Genomic DNA, 16,015 nt, shown 5'->3' with positions numbered 1-16,015 from the left:
TTGAACATAATTTTAACTTTTTTTGCAGCTCGGAGGTGACGGATTCATCTATGTTGGTCGAGGTTGGGACATTGCCAACGCGTATGCCAACCAGACGTTGTCGGTTTGCTTTATGGGAGACTACATCCGGTATGAGCCCAACGAGAAACAGTTTTCAGCTTTGGACCATCTGCTAGCGCACGGAGTCGCCGAACAATATTTAACACCCAACTATAAAATTGTGACACACAATCAGGTAAGGGATCGTAGAATAAACATAACTGGATGTATCCATTTGGTTGTTGAGCAATACTCACCCATGCTTCAAATTGCAATTTGGCCACATATCTCGTACGTTACGCGCATGTCGGGAAGCAGCATCTATTTCCTGGAAGACTAATTTGCCGCGCACTTCTGTGATGCTGGCCCTATTTATCTCTCGTAATGCAGCTTCTAGATGAATTTTCATATCGCCTCGATAAAGTTTTAAGACCAATACATACTAGTCGGTTCAGAAGTATTTTCATTTCCTTCGACTCAAAACAAGCAAGAGGCAGATCGTGATTCGTGACCAGCTTCGGGCAAGCTTCTAAAAACGCTCTAGAGAGCTGAATACTTAGCTTAGAGCTTAGTTTTTCAGAGCTTACGAAAGAAATGCCTCACAAAATGTCAGATATGGTGCAAACGATCCAGCACTCGTCTCTTCCGACTGTCCTTGTTTTGGCGTCACGACTCACGATGAATCGTTCTACAATTTGGTTGCGATTCTGCTTCCTGATTTCGATTTTTGATTTTTTCGAAGGCTTCTTGTGTGGGGTAACTGCTTCTTCTTCTATTTTCTCGCCGATGCTATTTTTAGCACAACTCGGAACTGCTTTATCGATTAGTTCCTATTATGGTCCAGTTACTGAGAAAATATGACCAGCGTATCCGTTTATACTCCATAGAGTTTACATTCTTTTTATACTCCGTAGAGATATTTTGCATTCTTTTATACTCAGTAGAGTTTGCAGTTTTCGATACATTGTTATATTTTGTGGTATTAGTGTTAATTTTTACGTTCGACGACTTAAAAAATTTCCTTAACCTAGATTTTAGGGTGGCGGGACTCGATCCCTGGACCTCTGGCTAATAAACCAAAGACGTTCGCGATTAGGCTAAACGACCACCCCCGTTGGATAACTAGTTGAATGATTTTGAATTTGGTAATTTCTCATAATAACTAACTAGAAGTCACAGAAAAATATTGTACAAGTTTACTTCGCATCCGTTGGCTGAACGGGAGACGCACGACCTATCTCACCGAATGTTGTTAGCTAACAGCTCAGCCGTAGTGTTTGTGAGTGTAGTAAGGAAGAAGGAGGGGTATTATTGGCTCGAAAAGGTCTATGGGCCGAGAGAGTATCGCGCTCGCAATCATCGACTACACATCTTCTCCCTACAGAAAAACAGAAACAAAAAGTTTTGGAGGCAAAATTTCAAACGATGAATGTGTAAACACACGCATATTTGATTTCGTTTCCTCGAACTTTCATCAAACCATTTTCGTGAGCATAACTTCCATCTTCTTTTGTGCTTATTTATGTGAATAATATTTCTTCTTAAGTGAGACATACCGTCATAAACTTATAACTTCTACACTAAAGTGACTCTGGAATGACTACGTATCCCAATTTTCAAGAGTCTTCTTTTAAACTCTCTATCGCACATTAGAAACGTTTCAGTTTAATCCGCATTTTGTTATTTTGCCATTCGTTGTTTCAATCAAATCGTTTTTCCTTCAAACAGATTAAGTCACATCTCTGTAAACAATTCCAACGTTTTTCCTTGACCTGAACCACTTTGAAGTCATACGCATAAGGGACAAACTTGAGGTCAAAAAACAATCGCTAATCAACATCCTGCTATAGACAACCATTGATCCCAGTACAGTCTATTTTGAAGGTGAACTTTCAGAACACTCCAGTATTGATTTTCCAATCCAATCAACCAAGTGTTTTGCTCAAACCCACTTTTTGTACTGACCATCCTGCTCCAGATTGCAGTGATTGAATTTTGCTGAGCATGAGTTGATCAACCATCTCTCGCTCAACGCTTTACTCGGAAGCAAAGGTTGCTTTGAGGCAGCGAAAACGACAAAACCGATGATGCATACGCTCTCAATATGGCCCGGCTTCATGAACAATATACATTCGAGGCAGCGAATCCAAAAAATCAAACGAATGGCTCTCACTCATCTCCTGTTACAACATTGAGGGAACCGAATTCAGAGCAAACCCAAGTCTCCTCGCTTGTGCCTGGATCGAATGCGTGAGGTTTTTCTGCTATTGCTATTATTGCACAGCAACCGCACGCCGGCAGCTAGTTTTTTCATTTCTTTTTCTTCCCCCCTCTTTGCACCATACGTTGCGGGCCTGTGCATGGCAATAAGTTCGGTTGTTTTGTTGTTGCCTCAACCTTTGCGGCGAGAGTGAAGATGTTCTCCTCAACGACATCTGTCGGCTGGAGTTATTCAAATTCAACAACGTAAATGAATATGTGTGCCTCGTCTTCTTCATGCATCATGTAGCAACCGAACGTTGAGAGAGTTCGTTCGGGGCAGCAAACGGATAGTGTCTCTCAGAGCAGATCCTTCTCATGGGGGGAGGTTTGAATGAATGTATATGTATCGTCTCCTGTATAGCTATGTGAAGCCTCAGAACGTGTATTTTGAATGCCTCTGATGAGAAAATTGGTGAAGATTTCAATCACTGCCAGATTGTCACATTGTCCCAACGCTGTTCATTTTGAAAGTGAACCTTGAGAACGCCATTGGATTGATCCTCTCAATCCAATGATTATTCAAGTGTAGACATTACGTCTTACCTTTTTCCAGTTGGACCTCCCCTTCCCAAGATTATTCAGATGAAGACCTTCCGTTTCACCTTTTTCTTGTTGGACATCCCGTTCCAACGATTATTCAAGTGTAGACCTTCCATCTCACCTTTGTCTGTTAGACCTCCGTTTCAACGATTAATCAAATTAGACCTTCCGTCTCACTTTTTTTTTACTATTAAGGGAAGTATTAGTTTATTTCGTCATTTGCCTAAACAATGTTTTCAGTAGAATTTCGTATTTAAGATAAATTTTGAAATTGGAAATTTTAAACAGGCATCTCTAAAACACGCACTAAACATGATGTTTGCCAAGTTTTTGTCGCTTAGGCGCAAACGCCTAGAGCGGCCTAGAGCGCTAAACAAACGCCCTGCCGAGACTTGAGTACAGGGTACAGCAAGGGCGACACGTGCCAGGGAATACAGCACTGGATCCGTTCTTTTCAGGTTCCAAAAATATTCGAGAACCGGTTGAGTTGGGGGTACTCGACTTCGCAAAGGCAATTCCCTCAGCTTAGTTTCTACCGTCTGCTAGGGCAAATCTGACACTGTATCTTTCTTCCTCAGCATATCTTCAATCTGCAACAAAGGAGTGGTGGAACAGGAAGGACCAGGAGTTTCTAGCGATGCTGCTGGGTTGGGCTCATTGATGTCCTACTGGTTCTCCTTAATACGCTCCCACAGCTTAATCGAATGCTGACGCCCAGCATTTTTTGATCATCTGATAGAAATTCAGAACCCGCATAATTGATCCGCGGATCCAAGAAGAGAACCGCAAGGAAGGCATTTTCCTGAAATAACACGGCTTGACGTGTATGCATGGCCGACAGCTGGAAATGTCTATCGGTTGATGCTGGGCGCTTTCATTGCCTTGGTTAGTGTTACCATCTTCACACAGCACTCGGTCAACATATCTTGGTCGATCGGGACCAAGACACCTGGATTTTTCCGCTTGGGACAAGTGTTTTCGTCAGTTGCCTCATCATTTGCGATCAAATCGTTATACGCATCAGTGTGCACGACTTCCAGGTGTCTCCTAAAATTGTAAAGTTTATCCACTTTGAATACTTTTTGGCAAATCGAACATTTAGGTGACCCTTCTTCCCTCACAAAAATATCATCTTCAGAGTAACGAGGACGTTTAGCCTCGGACATTCTGGCAATTCGACGATCTGATGGCTTGAACACAATCAACCTGCAATTGGTTAGTTAAGCTCTTTTTTATTGGGGATCTCCTGCATCTTTTTCATCAAACCTTTCTCGCTTTTCAAATATGTACTTCCATTAAATTGTTAAAAAAATCATGTTTTTAGTAGGACATTTGAATTATGATGATCGCCAAATACAACACCCACGGCCTTTGATTAGAACTCCCGTCGCAATCAACTTTATCCAGATCTCTCGTCAGGAATGGAAGACAGCCTTTTCATATGAACATATGATCTCGACCGAATCTACGTTTTGTTGTTGTGTTTTAACCAATTTTAATTTTGTCATATTTGGTATTTGATTTTTCTTTCTTTTATTTGCGTCTATTATTATTCATCTAAATCGTTAGGTATCACTGGATTCTTAATTTCAAGTTGAGGTACTGCATCCATCGACTTGCTTAGACGAAGACTTAAAATCAAGCGTTCCCCCGACAAGAAAATCAATATCAGATAATGTTGAGTAAACAAAACTAATTTATATCTACAAGTTGAAAAAAGCTTACTGTGAATTTGGCTAATTATTCATTAGATCAGCAACTTCTTTCGAATGAAAAATAAATTATACTTGTGCACTACTTCGGGATAAGTAATTAATAAGATTAGTAGGCGTTTGCTGAATTGTCAAGACGTGTTTTTTTCGGCTGTAAATTTTTCCCAAAATTCAAATTAAAAATGTACCCTTTATTTTAAGAATCTTTCAATAAAATACGTTGGAATTGATGGTGATACGGGAGTGCAACCGATTGTGTATAAGTTGAGTGAAATAAATTACGGGTAGTCTGGGGAAGAGTTGTTCCATCAGATCTTCATCTGATTTGGTTGCTGTTAAAAAAATTGGTGAGCTCGACCCGTTATGTTTGGTCACTTTTTTCGGGACATGTACAGTTGCTGTTTTAAATGGGGTTATTCAAGAATCATTCATAAATTTAAACATCGAGTTCTTGAACGTAATGTGAAAGTGCGATACATGGGATATTTCAAGAGTAAAACAAACGTTAGTGCTTAAAATATTTATTGGAAGAAGAACACAGGTTTTCCGGAAAAATGTTTTTATCCCCATTTGATTTTATTCAAACCGTGAGAAGAATACCTGATTGGAGTGTTTGTCGGCCGATGCGGATTTTGCTGCTTAAAAATTGGTGAGCTCGTTCCTTGCACTTTTTTTTTTTTTTTCTTAGCGGCCCGCCACACTCCCCCACACCAAGAAGCTCAAATGAGCCCCCTGGTAATGGACGCTAACTGTTCTCAGCATGTCTGACAGCAAAAGGAAAAACACAAACGCGAACAAAAATTTACTCATGCTGAGAACTTTAATAATATTGTTACTTAGTGCGAGGAGATGTTACGTTACAAAACTTAATTGCAACATGAATCTCAGTGGAAATAATATTTCCTTTTAAGAGATCCATGTACATTAGGGTGTCCCAAAATTGCATAACTACTGGAAATCTGGAGGCTCACCCTCCAAATGGTAGATTAGGATGTGCAGAACAAACTTTTGTATGGAGCCGACTAAAAAAATCATGCTTAGAGGTTCCGCAAGCGCGATCTTTCAAAAAAGTCCACTTTCAAAAGATTTGATTTTATATAAATTCTGGGTCCAAAACTTTTCATAAAATTTATATATTTTATATTTTTTTAATTTTGTTTGAGTTAAAAACTACACATAAAAAATACAAAATGAACCGAATTTGTATCAAAATGTAAAACTAGCAAGCTATTTTCAAGAAAAAAAAATTTTTTGGTCCAAAAATTTTGAATTCAACTGACCAAAATGTGTACCAAGCGTAAAATATTTTTGATACCAATGCCATCAAAAGATGCGGATTTTTGTGCACTTAAACTTTGCTGAACAAAACATGTAGTTTGTATCAACGTGTGAACAGCTATTTACGATTTAATGCTTACAAAAAATCACAATTAAGGATATTTTTTATTTAATTTATCAAATTTGTTTTAATAAATACCTACTTTAAAATCAAAATACTTGCAAAACAAGACTTTGATGGTTTAAAGGAGTCACCAGAAGGCCATATGCCGAATTTGAGCAGAATCGGACAACAGGAAGGGGTTGCACTGAATCTCAAGTGTGAAAGGGATTCTGAGACATAGTGTTCTAAAGAAGAATAAAAACTGGTTTTTCATCATACATTTTTGTCTTTAGTGATATAACTTAAAGGTGGAGAAAAAAGCCAAAATCGCGGTGGACGGATATAAATAAAATACGACGGGTAGTGTTCAGCTTTACGATCCAAAATGTAATGAACCAGCATTTATTGGGCAAAGCATTGCAGGGCTTCATGTTCCCTTTTTTAGTATTTTCTCTTTTCTCTTTTACTCTTCATCGATTACATGCTTAAGTAATTTGTTGGGGTTTTTGGGTTAAAATATAACAATTCCTTTTCCCTTAAATTTGTTTATAAATTCGAATTCAAACAAGCTTGAAATTTCCAAAACAATTCTTCTAAATTTTGAAATACTACTTAAAATGTTCGCAAAATATTTACGTTCTTTAAACTTATTCGATATGAAATTGTAAAAAATTTCAACTATTCAAAAGTACACGTAGTCACATAATTTTCGCTTCTTGGGTTTTCTAGTTGAACGACGAATCGAACGCTGATCCGGAACAGCTTCTTGATCAGCTTGCTGCTCGAGTTCCGTCTCCATTGGAACCAAATCCGGTAGAGCTTCTTGCTCAGAAAACAAAAATGAATCGGCTGGGAAACCGAAAAAACCTTCAGCATCTGAATCTGAACTGACATCGTCCTGATCTTCTCTCCTCCTTTTAGTATGCTGTTGAGTGATGTTGGTTTGCTGAATGTTGCTACGTCGATCAAAATTATTGGGATGCAGTACCAATTTCCTTCCTCTGCGAGAAACGGGCAAAATCTTCAATTGACGTCTGTGCGCCTGAAGAATGCGACCACCGAGCGAGATCTGATCTGAAAACCTCGCACCGATCCGCTCGTGTCGCAAAAAATCCCGTTCTCGAATTGTGAATTTATCACTGCGCTCGACCAATTTCTTCTCGAAGCAACAGCAATCCACACAAAAAAATCTGGTATAGAACCAACAGCTTAAAATTCCGTCCAGGCAAAAGTTACAGCAACCACTTACTGTCTTCCAACAGCAGCAAAAAAAAAAACCAATTTTCCTCTCACAGCAGCGGTCAATCGCAACTTCCGAACCGCAGCAACAACAGTCTTCCAGGTAGCAGCAGGCAACCCAAATCGCACCACAGCAGCAACAACCAGCAGAATCCACTCTGGATGTAAAAAACAGCAATAAAAAACTTTTAACGAACGCTTTGGGCGATAAAAGACACAAATTGTGTTTCTTCTGCACGTTTTCGCTCCCAATTGCAGACAAAAGACTTCCACTTTGACAACTGAAATTCACCACAGTTGATTTTTATTAACTGTCTTGTGGGTGAGACAGTGGTCAGATTATGGTGAGACGTGAGATGAACACCAAGAAAAAGGGATAATGAAAATCTTATCCGATCACAAAATGGTACAGACCGAAAATTTAACCTCGTGGTTAACAAAATGGTGGCGTACTTTCAATGGATGTTGATGCAAATTGTAAATTCTTTGCAAAATCGCTTTTCGTTAGATTTCGCTCACAAAACTTGCTGTAGCATAGCATGCACTTGTTCTGGTTAAAAAAAAATAAATCCTTTGAAGGAATTTACAAAAAAAAATCCGCAGAACAATTGATCGTAACAATGAAGAGCCTCGTAGAACAATATACCTCGTAGAACAATATACCTCGTAGAACAAAAGACTCTTTGTTCTTCAAAACGTGGTTTTTCAAACACCAACCAAATTGTCCACTACCGTCGCGAAAAAAAACTTCTCGATAATAAAATATCGGTTAAAATACAGGGCACTTTTCCCGAAAACCACGCGCTTACTACTTCGATAAAAAAAACTCACTTTTTGACCTCGTCGCCAGTTGATATAACTTAAAGGTGGAGAAAAAAGCCAAAATCGCGGTGGACGGATATAAATAAAATACGACGGGTAGTGTTCAGCTTTACGATCCAAAATGTAATGAACCAGCATTTATTGGGCAAAGCATTGCAGGGCTTCATGTTCCCTTTTTTAGTATTTTCTCTTTTCTCTTTTACTCTTCATCGATTACATGCTTAAGTAATTTGTTGGGGTTTTTGGGTTAAAATATAACATTTAGCAATCGATTGCTTGATTATGAAGGTTTTATTGAAATAACAGCCATAACTTTTTTGTCTCAAGTCCAATCGAGTTGCAGTCTTCAAGTGAAATGTTAGTCTTAATTGATATTTTAATAAAACCTTCATAATCAAGCAATCGATTGCTAAAGACAAAAATGTATGATGAAAAACCAGTTTTTTATGCTTCTTTAGAACACTATGTCTCAGAATCCCTTTCACACTTGAGATTCAGTGCAACCCCTTCCTGTTGTCCGATTCTGATCAAATATCCTAAATTGTGATTTTTGTTAAGCATTAAATCGTGAATAGCTGTTCACACGTTGATACAAACTACATGTTTTGTTCAGCAAAGTTTAAATGCACAAAAATCCGCATCTTTTGATGGCATTGGTATCAAAAATATTTTACGCTTGGTACACATTTTGGTCAGTTGAATACGAAATTTTTGGACCAAAAATTTTTTTTTCTTGAAAATAGCTTGCTAGTTTTACATTTTGATACAAATTTGGTTCATTTTGTATTTTTTACGTGTAGTTTTTAACTCAAACAAAATTAAAAAAATATAAAATATATAAATTTTATGAAAAGTTTTGGACCCAGAATTGATTTAAAATCAAATCTTTTGAAAGTGGACTTTTTTTAAAGATCGCGCTTGCGGAACCTCTAAACATGATTTTTTTTAGTCGGCTCCATACAAAAGTTTGTTCTGCACATCCTAATCTACCATTTGGAGGGTGAGCCCCCAGATTACCAGAAGTTATGCAATTTTGGGACACCCTAATGTACATTTTTTGATATTAATTACTAAACAATTTTCAGATTTCAATTACCATTTGCAATTCCGACTTGATATGAATCTATGTATGTAAAACGAAAATTATGTTATGAAATTTATCATGTTGTATATGAAAGTGATAAAAGAATACATAAAGATTACAATTTGGAAACAAAAGTAAAAAATTAGCGATCGTCGGTTTTAGTAGATTTTTTTTCTTTCCCATGCTTTTGCCAGACTGAAATCTGGTAATGCTAAGCTTGCTGCGTCTATATCTGTATGTTGCTTCTCAAATTTTAAACAGTATGGATTTTGAAACCTCGGTAAACCTGATGAGAATATTTAATTTTTTGGCTGTTTAATTTAATTTCAAAAGACAAATGAATTTTTTTTTAATTTGTATATGGAGGAAATTTCGAGTTCCTTTGAAAACAGGGAGAATAACTAATATGAAATGGAATTGCAGGTGGTAAGAAGATAATAAATGAAACAATATTATTAATTTGTTATATACTAAAATAGCTTAACTCTATTATGGGGTTGAGTGGGGGGAATGGACAGGACATTAAACGATCAGAAGACTGATATACAATGGATTGTGGGCTCAAGCCAGCCGGAGTATCTCGGCAAATTTGGAATCATGAATAGACTACTTAGAGCAAGTTCACTGATTGAGATGGAGATAGAAATTTCGAAGGTTTATAACACATCACAACACATTTGCCGTACACCGGTGTTGGGAAAATCTGATATTCGAACAGTTTCGCGCTGCAAAATTTGTATCGTATAACACTTTTTGGCCGAGGGTGATAGAAAAACACGATGTTTTGCAACACCGAACCGAGTGATACAGTCGGCGTTGCAATACAGTATTCGTGCATGAAACGCTTCGGTGCTGCCATCTTTCTTATACTCAAAACCTTAGTTGAGGGGAAAATAAAAGAAATTGACCAATTTCAGGATTTTAACATAAAGTGATATTTTCTTTTGTAAACAATTCTCTTATCACTTAAATTGATACGAATTACAAAGAAGTTAATCAACTCTTTAAAACCTACAGCCAATTTTTATCATGCCCTTGCCAATTGAGTGGGCTATCATACATTTCGAGGCGCAGAGATGCCAGATAGCTGGGTAAATAAATTTTGTTTGTTTGAGCGGTTTTCGGGAGAAGGAGTTTCGTTTTTTTATTTAAAAAATGTTATTCCGTCGGAATGTCCGTTATCAAAGTTTGAACGCCGCCTTTAATGGTTCATCATCTTTAGAAAACGGAACCCTCGCTGTTAATTCGTCGAGTGTCAATCATATCAAACGCAAATTTTTTTATAATTAAACCCCATATTCCAAATTTTAGGTTGTGCTGCCGGAATGCACCAAATTTGGCTTCCGGTGGATTGGATCACTGATCCCTTTGTTGAAACACGGTCAGGAACGGTTCTGATATCGGAACGTTCCACAGGTGGGACCTGGTTGGATTTTCAGAAAAGGAACAAGAAATGAAACGGCCGACCAATATAAGTTTGTATTAAAAGTTACCAAACAAAAACACTTAATTTAAATTATATGTAAAACCTTTAAATTCGAAGAGTTCATCAAAGACCAAATTCACTTTCATTTGTGCTCTACTTGCCCATACAATTTCGAGCATTTTACTCATAGCATTGGAAGAACGTTACAATACCACTACCATATAATAACCTAGATCAGGCAAATAGAAATTTTGATGCAGCATTTTTTACGTTTCGACAGAAAATTAGACAAAGAATCGTGCCGGAACCAAACAAAATCAACAAAGCTGTTGTTTCATAGATGAGATATGCTCAGTTAAGTGAAACTTGTAAACTTATCCAATGCAAAACTCTCTCAACAACTTAGAAAAAGTTTTAAGAATGGTCATTCTAATGAAACAAAATTTGATCCCTGTTCACTGGTCAATGATTTAGTCATATCAATTTGACATTTGAGCGCTTTTTTTGTTTTTTTATTTTCGTATGAACTGATTATTTTTTTGAATATTGGAATGCATTATAACTTATACAGTATTTGTACATACACATTAGAGTGCCCCAAATGACCCGACTATTGAAAAAGTTATGCGCTGCAGGTTAAAACTGATCCTTGGTCTAGTACAAGATCTCATGCCAAATTTGGGCGAGACATTTTGTTCGGGAGAAACATGAAAAACCGGTTTTTCTTCAATAACTTTGGTTTCCGCCACCCGATTTCTTTCAAAACCGGGTTTTCTTAAAACCTAAACTATGACAAATATTTCATCCGAAGACTGCATTTCGATAAGAGTTAAAATAAAAAAGTTATAAGGCTTCAAAAATGGGCTAACTTTTTTAACGGTGGTATTCAGCACTGTTAATGAGGCGTCAATATGTTTGACCACCTCGACTCATTAACAGTGATGAATACCATCCTTAAAAAAGTTAGCCCATTTTTGAAGCCTTATAACTTTTTTATCTTAACTCTAATTGAAAGGCAGTCTTCGGAAGAAATATTTTTCATAATTTAGGCTTTAAGAAAACCCGTTTTTGAAAGAAATCGGCCGAAGGAAACCAAAGTTATTGATGAAAAATTGGTTTTTCATGTTTCTCCCGAACAAAATGTCTCTAAATCCCATACAAACTTCAGGCTCGTTGAGCGACCCCTTCCCGTGATCAGATCTGGCCCAAATTTGGCATGAGATCTTGTACTAGGACTAGGATCAATTTCAGCCTGCAGCGCATAACATTTCACAGGTTTTGAATTTCCCATACAAATTTGGGGCAGTCTAATACACATTGATAATAAATTTTTCATATAAGCACTACTATTTCAATAAAGTGAATTTGATTTCAATTTTTAAACGGTCAATTCAAAATAGGAAAAAACAGTGAAAATACTGAACAGCAAATGCACTTGGCATCGCTGGTTGCCCACAATTTTATACCTTCGTTTTCTATCACACTCAGGGATGCCAGGTGTTGAGGATAAAAAATCTGGGCAATTTGAAGAAAAAAGTCTGGGCATGTCTGTACACAAGAAAGATCACAAATTTGATACCCAAACAGAAATGTAGGTGCTGTGTGTGAGCGGGGGGGGGGGGGGGGGGTGTATGTTTGTTGTGTTTGTGTGGTTTATATTCTGTTTCGAGTTGAGGATAAAACAAACGCTGTTTCCTACTACGTACCATGCCGATTTCAATTAAAAAGTTAAGTTTTAATGAATGATTGGCAAAATACAAGCATACAAGCAAGATTTCTAGTATAATCAGGCACTTACGGCACTTGATTTTAACACCCAATTTTGAAAGTCTGTAAAATTTGGGCACTCTCAGCAAAAATCTGGGCAAAATCTGTGTCTGACCAATATCTGGACGAAGGGTCAAAAGTCTTGGTTTTACAGACAAATCTGGGCACCTGGCAACCCAGATCACACTGGTGGACGGTCAACATACAAAAATTCCCATCTGTGCTACAGCTGTCAAAATTCCTACCACTTTTTCCCAACACCATTGGACTTGCTCTTAGAGCAAGTTCACTGGTGTTGGGAAAAAGTGATAGAAATTTTGACATTTTGAAAATTTTACCATGCAAAAATGTTTTTAAGATCTTGGGGCGTTGTATTTTTTTACAACACTGTTTCTATTTCAGTCGTATGTGATATAAATATAGCTATTTTTGCATCACAGCATGCGAAAATACAACACGTGTTGTAAAAAAGTTAGATGGCCACAGATCTTGAAAATGTTTTTGCATGGCAAATTTTCAAAATGTGCCGTAAGTGTCGAAATTTCTACCACTTTTTCCCAACACCAGTGAACTTGCTCTTAGGTATCTTATCAGGATTCTTTATTTGCTTCGAACAGTTGGAAGGGAGTGAGATGAGTCAAACCTGTCCCAAGCCAGAGGTAACGGACCCCTTGGTAGTACTGCAATTATTGTTAATGAGTTGAGCATGAACAATATTTGAATGTGCGATCGAGACTTCCCGTACCGCCTCGGGTCGAAAGACCTATCAGTCACTGGTGGGTTCTCATACATACATACATACATACATACTCCGGGATAAGTAATTAATATTTCTATTCTATCCACAAAAATCCACACCAGCAACCATCAGCACTTCAGGATAAGTGCTGATAAAGAACTCAACCAAAACAAGTCTTGACATTTGGTCATACATAAATACATTTCTTGTGGGCTCGAGCGATGCGAGAATAATGCCGACATCAGCATATGAAAATAATAAACCAAACGCGTGCTACCTACTAGCGAAAAAGAAAGAACGGTATTTGCTTGACAAGTTCGATGTTACGGGTGTGAACAATTCCCACGAATCGCTTAAATACCAAAGTAAAATTAACTGATTTTCAGCTGTCTGTCTATCAACCCTGCTCCAGAGCTCTGGTTGAAAGAAAAATACTACAGGACACTAATAACCTCACTTCAGGTGTCTGTGATTCAGGAAGGATCTCAGGAACTGTTGATTGGACCTGAACCTTTCTGCGGAGTATCGAGAAGTGCCTTGACTATGGAGCTCAAAAACTGGAAAAGCATCACTATGGGCGATGGAAGCGAAAAGTTATTCTTTCTCTCCTTAAGAAAAACCCGTAAGATCTGTCAAAAGTTGGGTGAAAATTTAGCTGCATCCCACTTGCACTTATGGAAAACCATCTCCCAAATTCGGCAGCGATTCCATCGCCTATTGTTTCCAACTGGAAAACAGCGGAGGGAGCAACTCAGGCAAGAAAATTCATTGAACCAAGCGCACAACTCTCCAAAAACATGTTGAAATTAAGTAAGCACGAGTTAAGTATTTACACAGGTCTCTTGACCGGACATTGTCCAACAAAACAGCATCTCAAAAGGATAATCATAATTCAAAACGAAGACTGTCGGTTCTGCAGGTACGAAAAAGAAACTTCAGACCATCTATTAGGCAACTGCTAAGCCCTTCTTAATAGGAGAGAGCTAATACTTGGGGCAAAATTGATAAGCGCTCAAGACATATGGTTGCACATAAGTTCTAAGAAGGTTATAACGTACATCTTCGATATCATACCCGAATGGGACACAATGCTTAATCAAAATTCAACTGTCACTCCAATCAATAGTGCAGGTAAACCTGAAAGCATATATGTAGTAACGCGGGGTAAATACCACAATAGATCAACTACTGGTCGCAGTGGGCTCTCCTCTACAACAAAAAAGTGTCCTGTCTATCCGGCCAGCCTTTACCACCTTCTGGATACTGGGTTCGCCGTAGAGTCACGCGAGTTCCTGGTTCATCCTTCGCCTCCACACTCTGTTCTCCTGCACGCCGCCAAAGATGGTTCTTGACACTTGTCGCTCGAATACTCCCAGTGTGCGCTGGTCCTCCTCGAGCAATATCCACGTCTCGAGCCCTTAGAGGACAACCGGTCTAATGAGAGTTGTATACAAGTTACACTTCGTGCAAAGGCTAAGTCTTCTCGACCGCAGTTCCTTGTGGAGTCCATAGTAGGCATGACTTCCGCTGATCATTCGCCGCCGGGTCTCTCCGGCCGCCGGGACAAGCGGGTTCGGTCGATCTCGGACCCGCAGGTCAGTTGTACTTCGTCTTCGACGTATTAATCATCAACCCAATCCTTCCTGCTCCGAGTTTCAGTTTGCGGTAGATCTCCTCCACCGCCGCAGATGACACCTTCTAGCTCCACGTTAAACATCATGACCATCGCCTTGTGGAAGGCTCTTGCGCGATTTGAATGATCTCAATAATTCACCCGAAATGTGCAAACATAACTGCGTTCCATCTGTCGTTTCGCCTCGATCAGTCTGGTTAGCTTCCCGGAGAAGCCGTTCTCGCCAATAATTTTCCATAGCTCGTCACGGTCGATTGTGTCATATGCGGCTTCGAAGTCGATGAATAGATGGTACGTAGGTACTTGGTGTTCACGGCATTTTTGAAGGATTTGTCGTAATGTGAACATCTGGTCCCGTAGACCGTCCCGTCCAAAGTAACTTCGGTTTTAGTTTGGTTGAGCTCAAATTGGTACATGTTTTTTTTTTATTTTTATATATTTTACAGACTAAATCAACCAAAAGTCCCGGCCCATACATCTACAGACGGGTATCGAAACTACCCCGCTGGTCACCTTGCGGCAATCCTGGCTTCAGCAAGTGCGGATCCGAACTCGATCTGCCTGCGGTGTGGGATCAAGACTTCCCCAAAAAAAGTAATTCCACCCCGAGGGATGCGGTATAAATAAAATCAGCTGATTAGCAACAACATTGAGCCGCAAACCTCTTTCATCAATAAGCTAATCATTTTCAACAATAATTCCCGTGCACATTTGTAGTATTATGCCTTCGAATTGTGAAGATACTAATAAATCAACCCAGAGATACTAGCAGTGCCTACGACAACTGTGTAGCAAAACGAATAAGCAAACAATTGAATAAGCCTCGAACGGAAATTGGCACTTGAACTGAGCAGTAAGATCTAATTATAAGTGGATAAAGAGTTGTTTACATAGTTGAATATTCAATTCAATTTACCTTATCAAAGTGTGGCTGAAAAACTGAAATATTTGTGCATTACCGTTGACATCATCGTTTTTCAAGTTTAAATCAAATGACTTTCATCATTAAACTAAAGAATATTGCTCGAAATTTCATTGATCACCAATCATCGTTTTATTGCTAGCGTGTAGATATTACTTTTGAAAACCGTAAATAGTCATGTTATAATTAAGATTTACTTTATAATTGGATGTGATGTTTAATAATAATCAGAATTTAAGTAATATTTCCCAAATACAATAAAACTAAGTTTAATAAAAATTAGTCTTTTTTTATCTTATTGTTGAAGAAACTACTTTGATGAACAGGAAATAGTGTTTTTAAAATTATCTCCACTATGAATTGTACGGAACCGTCTCCCACTATTGTTATTGTCACAACCGATGGATAAATTATTTGTAACATTTTCTTATAGATATACCACAGACAAA

General features: G+C 38.2%; 1 protein-coding gene across 3 annotated transcripts in view; it reads left to right on the top strand.

The window, feature by feature from the left end:
- The window catches only part of LOC129759101 (peptidoglycan-recognition protein LA), a 39,042-nt gene extending 23,232 nt beyond the window's left edge, over nucleotides 1-15,810 (top strand). For 2 of the 3 annotated variants that reach the window (XM_055756521.1, XM_055756522.1), the window contains exons 4-5: nucleotides 29-235; nucleotides 15,091-15,809. In XM_055756521.1, coding sequence (XP_055612496.1) covers nucleotides 29-235; nucleotides 15,091-15,267 — 384 coding nt within the window. In that variant the 3' untranslated portion in view covers nucleotides 15,268-15,809. Of the gene's footprint in view, nucleotides 1-28; nucleotides 236-15,090 lie in introns of all 3 variants that reach the window. The other variant, XM_055756523.1, reaches the window with a different exon arrangement.
- The last annotated feature ends 205 nt before the right edge of the window (nucleotides 15,811-16,015 follow it).

Source organism: Uranotaenia lowii, unplaced genomic scaffold (assembly GCF_029784155.1).
Source record: "Uranotaenia lowii strain MFRU-FL unplaced genomic scaffold, ASM2978415v1 HiC_scaffold_102, whole genome shotgun sequence".
In the NCBI taxonomy this organism is placed as follows: domain Eukaryota; kingdom Metazoa; phylum Arthropoda; class Insecta; order Diptera; family Culicidae; genus Uranotaenia; species Uranotaenia lowii.
This window is presented reverse-complemented; position numbering and strand designations above follow the sequence as displayed.